The 15295-nt window shown below is 41.2% G+C and overlaps 1 protein-coding gene across 1 annotated transcript in view; it reads left to right on the forward strand.

Moving 5' to 3' along the window:
- The first annotated feature begins 7782 nt into the window (after nt 1–7782).
- The window catches only part of CFAP69 (cilia and flagella associated protein 69), a 69043-nt gene continuing 61530 nt past the window's right edge, over nt 7783–15295 (forward strand). The window contains exon 1 of the mRNA XM_003406981.4: nt 7783–8087. Within this exon, the coding sequence (XP_003407029.1) occupies nt 7968–8087 (120 nt within the window). The 5' untranslated portion in view covers nt 7783–7967. The remainder of the gene's footprint in view (nt 8088–15295) is intronic.

The following is a 15295-nucleotide window of genomic DNA, read 5'->3' on the forward strand; positions in this document are numbered from 1 at the left end:
AGAAATTTGTCCATTTCTTCTAGGTTTTCAAATTTGTTAGAGTACAGTTTTTCATAGTAATCTGATATGTTTTTTTAATTTCAGTTGGGTCTGTTGTGATATCACCCATCTCATTTCTTATTCAGGTTATTTGCTTCCTCTCCTATTTTTCTTTTGTCAGTTTGGACAGTGGTTTATCAATTTTGTTAATTTTTTCAAAGAAAAAGCATTTGGTCTTTTTAACTAATTCAATTGTTTTTTCTGTTGTCTATTTCATTTAATTCTGCTCTAATTTTTATTATTTGGTTTCTTCTGGTGCCTGAGGGTTTCCTTTGTTGCTCTCTTTCTATTTGTTCAAGTTGTAGGGATAATTCTTTGATTTTGGCCCTTCTTTTTGTATGTGTGCATTTATTGCTATAAATTGACCTCTGAGCACTGCTTTAGCTGTGTCCCAAAGGTTCTGATAGGAAGTGGTTTCATTCTCATTGGATTCTGTGAATTTCTTTATTCTGTCCATAATTTCTTCTATAACCCAGTAGTTTTTGTCCAAGGTGTTGTTCAGTTCCCGAGTGTTTGGTTTCTTTTCCCTGCTTTTTTCTGTTATTGATTTCTACTTTTATGACTTTATGGTCAGAGAAGATGCTTTGTAATATTTTGATGTTTTGGATTTCTGTTAAGGCTTGCTTTATGACCTAATATGTGGTCTATTCTAGAGAATGTTCCATGTGCATTGGAAAAGAAGGTATGCTTGGCTGCTGTTGGGTGGAGTGTTCTGTATATATCTATGAGGTCAAGTTAGTTGATTGTGGCATTTACATCTCTGTGTCTTTATTGAGCTTCTTTCTGGATGTTCTGCCTTTCACCAAAAGTGGTGTGTTGAAGTCTCCTACTATTATTGTGGAGCTGTCTATCTTGCTTTTCAATGTTGTTAGAGTTTATTTTATGTATCCTGAGGCCCTGTCATTGGATGCATAAATATTTAATATAGTTATATTCCTGGCATATTGTCCTTTTAATCATTATATAGTGTCCTTCTTTATCCTTTGTGGTGAATTTAACCTTAAAGTCTATTTTGTCAGAAATTAATATTGCCACTCCTGCTCTTTTTTGATTGCTGTTTGGTTGATATATTTTTTTCCATCCTTTGAGTTTTAGTTTGTGTCTTTAAGTCTAAGGTGTGTCTCTTGTAGGCAGCATACAGACAGATCATGCTTTTTATCCATACTTCTAATCTCTGTCTCTTTATTGGTGCATTTAGTCCATTTACATTCAGCGTAATTATGGATAGGTATAAGTTTATTGCTGTCATTTTGATGCATTTTTTGTGTATTGTTGCCAGTTTCTTTTTTCCACTTAATTTTTTGTGCTGAGTAGTTTTTCTTTATATATTGTCTTTCCTCTTTGTCATTGTTGTTGATTTTGTTTTTGCTGAGTCTTTATATTTTTCTTGTATTTTATTTTGATGTGTAGGATTGTTAGTGTGGTTACCTTAATATTTACCCCTTTTTTCTAAGTGTAAACCAAACTGTTATCTCTTTATATTGCCTTGACTTTCTCTCCATATGAAAGATCTATGACTACATTTTTTAGTCCCTTTTTATTGATTTAATGTTGTCATCTTTTACATGATGACATCACTGTTTCCATTTTGAGTCTTTTTTAATCGATTTATTTTTGTGATTTCCCTATCTGGGTTGATACCTGGTTGCTGTATCCTGTGTTGTAGTCTTGGATTGTTATCTGATGTTACTGATTTTCTAACCAGAGAACTCCCTTTAGTATTTCTTGTAGTTTGGTGTAATTTTTGCAAATTCCCTAAACTTCTGTTTATCTGTAAATGTCTTAATTTTGACTTCATATTTGAGAGACAGCTTTGCTGGATATGTGATTCTTGGCTGGCAGTTTTTTCTTTAATGCTTTACATATGTCCTCCCATTGCCTTCTTGCCTGCATAGTTTCTGCCAAGTAATCCGAGCTTATTCCTATTCTCTTTTGTAGGTGACTTTTTGTTTATCCCTAGCCACTCTTAAAATTCTGTATCTTTGGTTTTGCCAAGTTTGATTATAATATGTCTTGGTGACTGTCTTTTGAGATCTACCTTATATGGAATTCGATGAGCATCTTGGATAGATATCTTCTCATCTTTGAGGTACCAGGGAAGTTTTCTGCCAACAAATCTTCAACAATTCTCTTTGTATTTTTTGTTCCCCCTCTCTGTTCTGGTACTCCAATCACTCATAGGTTATTTCTCTTGATAGAGTCCCACATGATTCTTACGGTTTCTTCATTTTTTAATTCTTTTATCTGATTTGTCTTTGAATATTTTGGTGCCAAGTGTTTTATCTTCAGTCTCACAAATTCTGCCTTCTACTTGCTCAATTCTGCTCCTCTGACTTTCTATTGAGTTGTCTAATTCTGAAATTTTATTGCTAATCTTCTGAATTTCTTATTGCTGTCTCTCTATGGATTTTTACAAACTATTAAATTTTTTGTTACGTTCTTGAGTAACCTTAATTTCCTTGACCGCTTTATCTGTGTGTTCCTTGGCTTGTTCTGTGTTTTGCCTGATCTCTTGAAGAGTTCTGTATAGTAATCTTTTGTATTCTACCTCTTGTAATTCTAGGAATATCTCTTCTTCCAGAAGATTCCTTGATTCTTTGTTTTGGGAGCTTGTTGAAGCGATCATTGTCTGCTTCTTTGTGTGATTTGATATTGACTGTTGTCTCTGAGCCATGTATAAGTTATTGCATTAATTTATGTTTGCTTACTGTGTCCTAGCTTCTTGCTTTGTTTTATTTTGATATGCCAAAATAGGCTGCTTAAATAAGCTAGCTTATTTGTGCCTTTGAAGCTCTAACGTCCTGTCACCAGATGGCTAGAGCTGTTACCAGGTATATGAGCCTAGGAGTCCATTCACTTTTCTTTTATGGATTCAGCTTAGGTGTCCAGGTAGTCGGTCACAATGTGTGTGGTGCAGGCTATCTCCTACAGTCTTAGAGGAGTAGGGATGATTGGTGTAGCCACGGGTATCTGGTTGTAGAAGGGGGTCATCCTCTGAGCAAGGCCAGGGGGCTGACAACCATCCCCTGTCTTGTAAGAAAAGTACATCCTGCTCCCTAGATCACACAGATGGGTGGGCTCTGCAGCGAGAACATGGGCACACAATGCTTTTGATCTTAAGGACTGGGAGGCACCACTTATCCTTGGAGCTGTCATGAGTGTTTAGGCGGCATGGGTGAAGCCACCAGTCCTCAGGCCCCTGAAGTACATAGATGAGGACCCTACTTAATAGGCAGAGCGATGTTAAATGTCAAAAATCTGCCTCTCCACTGCACAGCTGAAACAGTTGAAGTCAGATTATTAGGCACATACACCATTGCAGTTTGACAAGGGCCTCGGCTGCTGAAATGGGCCCACACAGGTCATTGCAGAGGTGAAAGGCTATCAAAGTCCGTGGACCATTTGTGGCTGGACAGAAGCTACTTCTGCCCTGAGTTCCTGGCTTAGGTGAGCCGGCAGATTATTTTTTCCCCCATTTGTTAATTTGTTCCTTCTCCAAGGCCAGAATAACTCAGGGCATGCAGGAGGACCTATCTCAGAACCAGAGAAATCGACAGCCACTGAAGCTGGGTTGGAGGCTAGGGCAGAGGGAGGAGGGATCGGATAAATGGGAGAGAGTTCTTTCGCAAGGGGTGCTATTTGATCAGTGCGATAAATTAGACACAACCACTTATCTTTTGCCAAAAGCACTGTTCTTTGTTGATTCCAGAGGTATGAGTAGAATCTGTATGGCTCACTCCTTCTCCTTGAGGAAACCGCATCCTGAATGCTACCGCCGGCCCCGCCAGGTTGTACCAGGGGATCATGCCTGAGGGGTGCCACCTCCTGCCTAGTCAGGTCTGGCAACTCCTCATGGATTCTGAACCATCTCTCCCTCCCCCTGCCACTCAGTACAATTTCCTAGCTTTGCCTTTGATGTTCAGGGCTCCTAGCTTGTCACACACATAATTGATTCACTTAATTTTTCAGGTCTTTGTTGTAAGAGGGATCATCGGAAGTGTCTGACTTGTAAAAAAAGGAGATTCTGATTCAGTGAGTCCACCATGGGGCCAGACATTCTGCTTTATATATGTGATTTAAGGAATCTATTTTGAGCAGCAAGGATCTAAAGTGTACCTTACTCTACGTAACTTATGAAATGTCGTAGTTTAGCTTCAAATCAAATAAAAATAATTTATGATCCATGAATTTTTAATGAAAGTTTTTTAAGAATCAGTTACTATCTAGATCACCCAGAGATTTCCAAAGTATGGACCCCAGACCAGGAGCATTACCATGACCTGGGGACTTGTTATAATTTGCAAAGCCTTGGGCTCCACCTCAGACTTAATGAAGCAGAAGCTCTGGAGGTGGGACCCAGAAGACTGTGATTTAACTAGTTCACCATTCTGATGCACGCTAGGTTTGAGAACCACTGTTCTATACTTATGCTGAGGGCTGGATCTGCAAATCTAAGTAAGTGACTCCCTTTGCTTTCAAGAATCTCAGTCTGGTAGGAAGGGGTTGGACTGGTAAGCCAGTAAATACCACAGAATATGTGTTGTTGTTAGGTGCCCTCGAGTGGGTTCCAATTCATAACAACCCTATGTACAACAGAATGAAACATTGCTGGTGTTATCAGGGGTCTCAGATCTCACTTGATGCAGCCACAGGGACGCCAAATGGGTGAAAGTGAAAGAAGAAGCTTTATTTGGTTGGCCAAGCAAAAGAGCACACCATGATTTGTGCTGCCAAGATGGATCCCTGAACAATAGCTGAAACAGCTTTTATGAGAGGCAAAAACTGAGGAAGGGTCCTGGCAGGATGGAGCAAGGTCGTTGATTGGCTTGAAAAGACATGCCCAGGGCGAGTCCTGCATTTGCATTTGCTCAGTTCAGAAGGTGGCGGGGGGTCGGGGGGTCTCTCAAACCAGATCTTAGGCTCCGATCCTTTGCTTCTGAAAATTTTCCCCCATCTTGGGCCACAAAAGTTTCATTCCATTTGGCAGGAGAAAAGTTCCAGGGTCACCCAGAGGATGGCTGTTGGCCTCACCCAGTCCTGCACCATCTTCACAATTGTTGTTGTGCTTGAGTCCATTGTTGCAGTCACTGGCCAATCCATCTTGTTGAGGGTCTTCCTCTTTTCCTCTGATCCTCTACTTTACCAAGCATAATGTCCTTCTCCAGGGACTGATCCTTCCTGATAGCATGTCCAAAGTATGTGAGACACAGTCTCGCCATTCTTCTAAGGAGCATTCCATCTGTACTTCTTCCAAGACAGATTTGTTCGTTCTTTTAGCAGTCCATGGTATATTCAATATTCTTCACCAACACCATAATTAAAAGGCATCAATTTTCTTCAGTTTTCCTTATTCATTGTCTACCTTTTGCATGCATATGAGGCAACTGAAAACACCATGGCTTATGTCAGGTGCACCTTAGTCTTCAAGGTGATATCTTTGCTTTTTAATACTTCAAAGAGATCTTTTGCAGCAGATTTGCCCAGTGCAATGTGTCCTTTGATTTCTTGACTGCTGCTTCTGTGAGCATTGATCGTGGATCCAAGTAAAATAAAATCCTTGAGAGCTTAAAAAATTTTCCATTTATCATGATGTTGCTTATTAGTACATTGTGAAGATTTTTGTTTTCTTTATGTTGAGGTGTGATCTATACTGAAGGCTGTAGTCTTTGATCTTCATCAGTGTTTCAAGTCCTCTTTTAGCAAGCAAGGTTGTGTCATCTGCATATTGCAGGTTGTTTATGAGTCTTCCTGCAATCCTGATGCCCCATTCTTCTTCATACAGTCCAGCTTCTTGGATTATTTGCTCAGCATACAGATTGAATATGTATGGTGAAAGGATACAACCCTGACATATACCTTCCCTGATTTTAAACTATGCAGTATCCCCTTGTTCTGTTCAAACATGTATGTACAGGTTTCTCATGAGCAGAATTAAGTGTTCTGGGATTTCCATTCTTTGTAATGTTCAGAATTTGTTATGATCCACACAGTTGACTATTATTGACTATTTATTGACTATTGTATAGTCAATAAAACACAGGTAGACATCTTTCTGGTATTCTGTGCTTTCAGCCAAGAGCCATCTGACATTAGTAATGATACCCCTTGTTCCATGTCCACTTCTGAATCTGGCTTCAATTTCTTGCAGTTCCCTGTTGATGTACTGCTACAACCATTTTTGAATGATCTTTAGCAAAATTTCACTTACATGTGATATTAAAAATATCGTTCGATAATTTCTGCATTCTGTTGGATCACCTTTCTTTGCAACGGGCACAAATATGGATCTCTTCTAGTTGGTTGGCCAGGTATCTGTCTTCCAAATTTCTTGGCATTGATGAGTGAGCACTTCCAGGATTGCTTCCCTTTGTTGAAACATCTTAACTGGTATTCCATCAGTTTCTGGAGCTGTGTTTTTCGCCAGTGCCTTCAGTGCAGCTTGGACTTCTTCAGTATCATCAGTTCCTGATCATACGCTACCTCCTGGAACAGCTGAACGTCCACCAATTCTTTTTGGTACAGTGTCTCTGTGTATTCCTTTCATCTTTTTTTTTGCCCATAGAATCCTTCAATATTGCAACTCGAGGCTTGAATTTTCTTCAGTTCTTTCAGCTTGAGAAATGCCAACCATGTTCTTCCCTTTTGGTTTTCTAACTCAAGGCCTTTACACATTTCATTATAATACTTTGTCTTCTTGAGCTGCCCTTTGAAATCTTCTGTTCAGCTCTTTCACTTCATCATTTCTACCTTTCACTTTAGCTACTCAGCATTCAAGTGCAAGTTTCAACATCTCTTCTGACATCCATTTTGGTCTTTGTTTCTTGTCTTCTTAATGACCTTTTGGTTCTTTCATTTATGGTGTCCTTGATATTATCCCACAAATTGTCTGGTCATTGATCATTAGTGTTTAGTGCATCAAATCAATCTTGAGATGGTCTCTAAATTCAGGTAGGATATACTCAAGGTCATATTTTGGTTCTTGGTGGACTTGTTTTAATTTTCTTTAGCTTCAACTTGAACTCACATATGAGCAGTTGATGGCCTGTTCCTCAGTCTGCCCTTGGCCTTGTTCTGACTGATGATATTGAGCGTTTCCATCATCTCTTTTCACAAATGTAGTGGATTTGATTCCTGTGTTTCCCATCCCGTAAGGTCCACAGGTATAGTCGCTGTTTACGTAGTTGAAAAAGGTATTTGCAATGAATAAATGAGTTTATTTAACTGTCCATATGGTTCATAAATTATAGAAGAGGTAACCAAACAAAACCAAACCTGTTACCCTCAAGACAGACTCAGACTCTATAGGACAGAGTAGAACTGCCCCATAAGGTTTCCAGAGAGCAACTCGTGGATTCAAACTGCCGATCTTTTGGTTAGCAGCTGTAGCTCTTAACCGCTGCACCACCAGGGCTCCAGAAGAAACAAAGGGCTGGGGAATTTCGGTGATTAGTTACTTCTGTGGGGTGAGGTAAACTGCTCTGCTTTCAACACTATCCGTCCATCATCCATCCCTCCACTCACCCAAGCATGTCTTGAGCAATACGCAGTGCAAACTACCAAGACTGAGACAGACACCCACGGAGCCTAAGGTACCATTCTTCACCTTTTACAGAATTCTTTCTACCTCCTCCTTCTGGCATGCGTGCAACTCCAGCCATCTCCGACCGCGGAGGCGCGGATTAGGCTTGTTGTTAGTTTGAGTTCCCAGGCTTCCGTAGGAGACAGGCCTCCACCGCCTCCGGCCCCGCCCCCTAGCAACTCGCCGGCTTGTGTTAACAACCCGCAGGCGGGCAGAGAGGAGCGACTGCGGAGACCGTTCCCGAATCTAGCAGCTCTCAGACTGCCCTTCCTTCTCTGCGGCGGGGTCTCTTTGGGTACAGTTGCGCGGGCACAGTGTAGGACGAGAAGATCCCATCCCTCCTCCAGCCATGTCGACTGGAGAGACCGCGGCGACAGCCGAGACCTATGAACCGAGAGGCAGGAACAAGTCCGGCAGCCCCCGCCAAATCCCTGTGGTCGGCGTGGTGACGGAGGACGACGCGGCAGAGGTGAGGACAGGTGTCTACGCTGGGGAAGGGGGAGACACTCCTGGCGGAGGCGAGGCCCGGAGGCGGCGAAGGCGGAAATTGGGACCTGAGCGGAGGCTGAGGGAGCCCGCGGGACGGAGGTTCCAGGCGCAGAGCCGATGCCCTCGAGAGCAGCGCCCCTTGCGAGGGGGCTGGCTGTCGTCAGCCAACCAGCCTAGGGATTCGTGTCTCCTGGTGCTCTCGGGGCATCCCACTAAATGAGTCCGGGAGGCTTTGCTGGCCGCTCTTCTCCTTGAAAAAATGTGGCCACGAAGGGGCTGGGAGAGAAGGAACCATTCTTAGTGAAAAGATGAATTTGATGACCAGCTCACTTTTGTGTAGATCCCTATTATCGAGTGCTATTCTTGCAGTAGCTGGGGCCCTCCTTGTACAGTTCTTAAGAGCTTTTCTGCTAATCGAAAATGTCAGCAGCCCAAATCCACCAGCTGCTCCTTGGAAACCCTGTGGGACAGTTCTAGTCTGTCCTATAGAGTCGCTATCAGTCGGAATTGACTCGTCGACAACGGGGTTGGTTTTAGTCTTGCTATAGGCTTAAATTTTCCTGTGCAGTAAAACGTGCACTTGGAGAGGAGAAAATTGCTGTTACAATTAGAAATTTTCAATTTGACAGGAAATTGGGGCGTAGGGGTGGGTTAGGGCAGAAAGAATTGGGGGAAGAATAGAAATGATTTGTTTTATTGTGCCTGTATTTGGTTTTGGGTTTACTTTTGTTATGAATATAGAGTTAATTCTTTCAAGTTGGTCTGTTAGAAATGTCATTGGGAGCCCACGCTTGGATTTCCTTTCGTGGTAGGGGTGTTTAGAAACCCCAAGTCGTTTATTTCTTCATAGGGTTTCAGTACTCCCCTAGACAGCCATGGTCATGTGTTTTAAAACTGTGAATTCTATGGAGGAATCGTGCCCTGCCTCCTCACCCTAATTGTGTGGAGCCACTATGGGAATTCCTGTTGCCGCTTCTCAAGTCTCAGGCTGCGTCAGGAGCTCTGCCTCCTGCGTCCACATCCTGAGCCCTGGAGAGTTCCTTGGGAGTGGCCAGTTGACTGGGGACCTCTTCGACTGTGGGAATAGAATTAAGCTCTCTGAGGAAGGTCAGGTCATTTACACAGTATAACGTGCGGGGCAACAGCACTTTTCTTGAGGAGGAGCAGGTGTTAGGGGAATTTACCTAACAGGTTTTGTGAAAGTATTCCAAACCAGACGGAGAGAAAAGCTTTGAAGAATAACAGCTCTCTACTCCCCAGCCTGCAAGGACACTCGGCACTATCTCTGTTTTCCCAGGCTCCCGGCAAAACTGAGAAGTAGGTGAATTCATCTGATGGCTCTCATTTTTCCTTTACTCGGTTGGGGGTCAAAATGAGTAAGGTTATGTAAGGTGGGCAAGTGTGGGTTAAAAAAAAAAAGAAAAGAAAGAAATACCTTTAAAAGGCCATTGACAGAATAGTCCACAACATACCAAGTAAAACAAAACAAATACACCTGTGTGTGGTGTATGTGTGTGTGCATGTGGTCTCCCTTTACTTTTCTTTTTTCCTCTTTTGTCATTATTACCTCCCCTTCCAGGGCCTAGGATTCTTTTTTGTGAAGAAATTAATCAATTTGCATTAATTCATGTTCCTACCTTGTTAATAACTACTTCCAGGAATATTAACATTTTTAAAAGTCCTGAGGAGAAAAGTTACTTTTTTCTACCCAAAGAAATAGGATATAACAAAATAGAAACTTTTTAGAGCTGGGAGAAATCTTAGTGATCACTCAGCCATCTTGACTTTTGTTGTGGTTGCTTTTACCGATGAGGATCCTAAAAGCCATGAGAAGTTAACTGAGGGTTACTCAGTTACTATACTCAGAATGGGGCCTAGTGCTTTCAGCCATCATTAAAATGATAACCTTTCAGACCTCTGTGACCAGCCAGTGGAGGAGAGACCTTTGGAACTGGAAATCTTTCCAGTCCTTTCAAACCATTCCTCATTTGCAGCCTCTTCTTCTGCTTGTGTTGAAACTATATTCTAGTGGTGAAAACAGAGAGTGTGGACTCTGCCTTGGTTGATGAAGTCAGCTTCCCTGGCATTCTAGCACTTGCTGCTGCCTTTATTTTATCAAGAGGTTATCACCTGGTATTATACTGTATAACTCCTTTATTTTGTGTCTCCCTGGCAAGCATATCAGTTCTTTATGAAGGCAGGGGATTTTGTTTAATTCACTGCCATCATCTTTAACACCTAGAACCATGCCTGACACAGTGTAGGCCCTCAATAAATATTTGTAGAATAAATATATAATTGTGATCAGTTGACTTGCACAAGTATCATGGCTGAGCATCCTTCCCCAAATTTGCTCTCCCTCTGAGAACCTCTGAGAATCTCCCTGATCTGTCAGTTGATGTCATTTTCTGTCACTGTCTGTAATACTGCCAGAAACTGTGACCTTAAAGTTCTTTACCCCTGTTTGGGGGTTGTTGTTAGAAATAACCTCTTTGGTCATTTGAGGAGTCAGGCAGAGAACTAAGGTGCAAAGAACAAGTGCTTCTGCATCAGACTTGTTACTCCGTTTACTAGTAATGATCTTAGTCTTGGGCCTCAGTTTTGTCAATAGGAATAATAATAATACTATCCTGAATATGCTGATTTGAGAATTAACTGAGAGAAAGTGCCAGACACAAAAGGACCACAATAAATGTTAATTCATTTCCCTGTAAATATCAAATGGGTAGGATTTCTCCCCTCTGAAATATCTCTTAGTAAAATGGGAAAATAAGTTCATCCTATAATTTGATATGAACTTGAACTTCAAAGCAGTTTATTAAACTTTTGTTCTTAAGAGATTTTAAAAATGTTTTTTCAATTTCTCCGTAAACATCTTACGGTAATAAGAACTATTATTTTATTTTATTTTTTTTATTAACTTTTATTGAGCTTCAAGTGAATGTTTACAAATCCAATCAGTCTGTCACATATAAGTTTACATACATCTTACTCCATACTCCCACTTGCTCTCCCCCTAATGAGTCAGCCCTTTCAGTCTCTCCTTTCGTGACAATTTTGCCAGCTTCCCTCTCTCTCTATCCTCCCATCCCCCCTCCAGAAAGGAGATGCCAACACAGTCTCAAGTGTCCACCTGATATAATTAGCTCACTCTTCATCAGCATCTCTCTCCTACCCACTGACCAGTCCCTTTCATGTCTGATGAGTTGTCTTTGGGGATGGTTCCTGTCCTGTGCCAACAGAAGGTCTGGGGACCATGGCCACCGGGATTCCTCTAGTCTCAGTCAGACCATTAAGTATGGTCTTTTTATGAGAATTTGGGGTCTGCATCCCACTGATCTCCTGCTCCCTCGGGAGTTCTCTGTTGTGCTCCCTGTCAGGGCAGTCATCGATTGTGGCCAGGCACCAACTAGTTCTTTTGGTCTCAGGATGATGTAGGTCTCTGGTTCATGTGGCCCTTTCTGTCTCTTGGGCTCTTAGTTGTCGTGTGACCTTGGTGTTCTTCATTTTCCTTTGCTCCAGGTGGGTTGAGACCAATTGATGCATCTTAGATGGCCGCTTGTTAGCATTTAAGACCCCAGACGCCACATTTCAAAGTGGGATGCAGAATGTTTTCATAATAGAATTATTTTGCCAATTGACTTAGAAGTCCCCTCAAACCATGGTCCCCAGACCCCTGCCCTTGCTCCGCTGACCTTTGAAGCATTCATTTTATCCCAGAAACTTCTTTGCTTTTGGTCCAGTCCAATTGAGCTGACCTTCCATGTATTGAGTGTTGTCCTTCCCTTCACCTAAAGCAGTTCTTATCTACTAATTAATCAATAAAAAACCTTCTCCCTCCCTCCCTCTCTCCCCGCCTCGTAACCACAAAAGTATGTGTTCTTCTCAGTTTTTACTATTTCTCAAGATCTTATAATAGTGGTCTTATACAATATTTGTCCTTTTGCCTCTGACTAATTTCACTCAGCATAATGCCTTCCAGGTTCCTCCATAGAACTATTATTTTTATAGTTACATTTGTATGTTCTCTTTTGCTTCTACGCTATGCTTGGACTCATTTACCGAAAATCTTCAATTCTCACCTTAAGCCTGTGATTCAAAAATCTTTGTCCCAAATTTAACTCATCTCCAGCCCCAACCCAAACCTTTTCCTCCAGCATTCCCTGTCTCAGCAAATGGCACTACCATTTTTTGTAATTCCTCAAGTCACGGAGTCATCCTTACATTTTTTCTTCTCTCTCCTAACCCATCCAATCACTCTGTTAGGTCCTGCTGATTCTACCTTCTTGATGTTTTTTAACTCCATTTCCTGTTGCCTGTCTCAACTGTTACTACCTTAGTCAAGGCCTGAAGTTACAGACTGGTCTCCTATCTCCGGTCTAGCCATCTCCAGTTCCTTCTCTACATAGTAGACAAATGCTCTTTTTATTATTGTATTCTCCTGGTTAAAGCCTATGGAAATAAATGAAGACTACCCAGTGAAAACAAACAGAGGCTATTTATTCAGAGCTTGCTATAAATGGCAAGGGAGTCACCCAGCCACCATTCCTTGGTTTAGGCTAAGACTCAAAGGCAGGCAAGGGAGTGAGAAAACCGTATATTGAAAAAGAGAGGGCTTCTGGTATGCTATGTTTGGAGATTGTTGACATGGGGAAGCTGGTTAACTAGAAGTGGAACATCTTATGTAATTGGTTTGGGGAACATATTTGAGTTCCACTGGTTGGTCCTGCTGGGAGAAAGACGTGACAGTCTGCTTCTGTAAAGATTACAGCCTTGGAAACCCTATGGGGCAGTTCTACTCTGTCCTGTAAGGTCTCTATGAGTCGGAATCAACTCGATGGCAAAGGGTTTGTTTTTTTTTTTATTTTTAGTTTGGTTGGTACTGAGTTGTAAGCTGGCAGTCATTGACCAATTGCTGTAAAGGTAATAGTTTGACCTCCAGGGCTGGTTGCTGCAAAAGTTATGGGTCAAAGCTCTATTGCCATATATGGCCTGGCCATTGTCCATCAATTTGATCTGTCAAACTATTCAGTGGCTTCTTAAAATCCATAGCCAACATATAAGATGGAGTTCATAGTAGTACCTATCTCATAGGATTCAATTAGTAAATACATGTATAGTACTTACAACTATACCTGGAAATAGACACTGTCCAATAAGTCTTAGCCATCACCATCATTGTTGTCATCATTAATATTATTCATAATTTGACCTCTGCGTACCTCACCACCATCATCTATAGTTATTACTCCCTGTACCATCCTCTCCAGCATACTGAATGACTCACCTATCCTCTAAATGCCATGTTTTCTCTTGCTTTCTGGCCTTCACATATGCTACTCCCTCTGCCTCCATCTCTCAAACCCTCAGTGCGTCTCACTAAATCCTACTCAATCTCAGCTCTTCCAATAGATTACTTCTTCTGGAAGCCACCCCGGAGTCATTTCCTCTCCTTCTCTGCCATTTTGTGCCTTTTCTGTGTGCTTCCAGAGCACACCTTATCATTCCTGCAGCACTTTGTAGCATGTTATCTGTATTACTTGCATCTGATACCAGCCTGAAAGGGAGCTGAGCTCAGGACGATATGTTATCTGTAAAGTTTCCCATACCTAGCACAGTTCCTGGAACATAGAACCTGCTAATAAATATTTGTGGAAGGAGGAAAGGCAAAGAAAGGAGAGAGGGAGGGAGAAGGACTCTTAAAAATATATGCCAGGCAGTTAAAACATAGGGTAACATGAAGTGATAATGCAAGATAAATCTACGAAGTCTTTGCTTTAATCTTTACTACTCCTTGTTTCTTATAAAATTAATATCTGCTCATTTAGGAAAACAAAACATTCCAATAATACATACAAGTATTAAAAAGAAAATCCCACATTGACTTTTTATTTCAATTTCCTTGTCTAACCCTCAGACCCAGTACTACAGAAAATCAGGGGTGAAAAAAAAACACTATATTTCTCTGAGATCAGAGGAGAAAAAGGAGAAAGACAATTGAAGTAGTAGTAGTTGGTACTGTTAAATCTCTAAATCTTAAAAGGCAAAATTTTATTTACCAATTTTTTTTAAGAACCACCATGAATAACAGATCTGTATAAGTATTTAGTAAATCCTTTTTGTTTATTATTTTAAAAGTAAAAATCATTTTATTTTGAGTAAGTAAGTTCCTTCAATGAATAAGTCATTGGTCTTGCAAACTTCTATCATGTGGTTCCTGGCATCATTTCTATCACTAAGGCCATATTTTCCAACTACTGAGCCTTCTTTGTTTCCTGCTTTAACATTCCAATGACCAGTGATTATCAGTGTTTCTTGATTGCATGTTTCGTCAATTTGACTGCAGAAGTTGGTAAGAATCTTCCATTTCTTTATCTGTGGCATTAGTGGTTGGTGCATAAACTTGAGTAATAGTCGTATTAACTGGCTCTCCTTGTAGCCGTATGAATATTTTCCTATCACTGACAGCGTTATACTTCAAAATAGATCTTGAAAAATTCTTTTTGATGGTGAATGTGACACCATTTCTCTTCAGTTGGCATAGTAGACCATATGATTTCTGATTCAAAATGGCCAGTACCAGCCCATTTCAGCTCACTAATGCCTAGGATAGAGATCTTTATTCTTTCCACTTCATTTTTGATGGCTTCCAATTTTCTTAGATTCATACTTCGTACATTCCATGTTCCAATTATTAATGGACGTTTGCAGCTGTTTCTTCTCATTTTGAGTCAAGCCACATCAACAAATGAAGGTCCTGAAAGCTTTACTCCACCCACATCATTTCGGTCTACTCTACTTTGAGGAGGCAGCTCTTCCCTGATTGTATTTTGTGTACCTCCCAACTGAGGGGCTCATCTTTCGGCACTTTATCAGACATTGTTCCACTGCTATTTATAAGGTTATCACTGTCCAGTTCTTTCAGAAGTAGACCACCAGGTCCTTCTTCCTAGTCTGTCTTGGTCTGGAAGCTCTGCTGAACTCTTTCCATCATGTGTGACCCTGCTGGTATTAGAAATACATTTGGCAAACCTTCTAGTGTTGCATCGACATGGAAGCCACCACAGCATGGCAAACTGACAGATGAGTGGTGGTGCTAGAGATGCCAAAAACAAAGGTCCTTGCCAATTTACTTTGGGTCAGGAATGAGTAGGGGCTAGACAGTAAACCATTTCAGGACAATATGAT

This window comes from Loxodonta africana, chromosome 8 (genome assembly GCF_030014295.1).
Source record: "Loxodonta africana isolate mLoxAfr1 chromosome 8, mLoxAfr1.hap2, whole genome shotgun sequence".
NCBI classification, from domain to species: domain Eukaryota; kingdom Metazoa; phylum Chordata; class Mammalia; order Proboscidea; family Elephantidae; genus Loxodonta; species Loxodonta africana.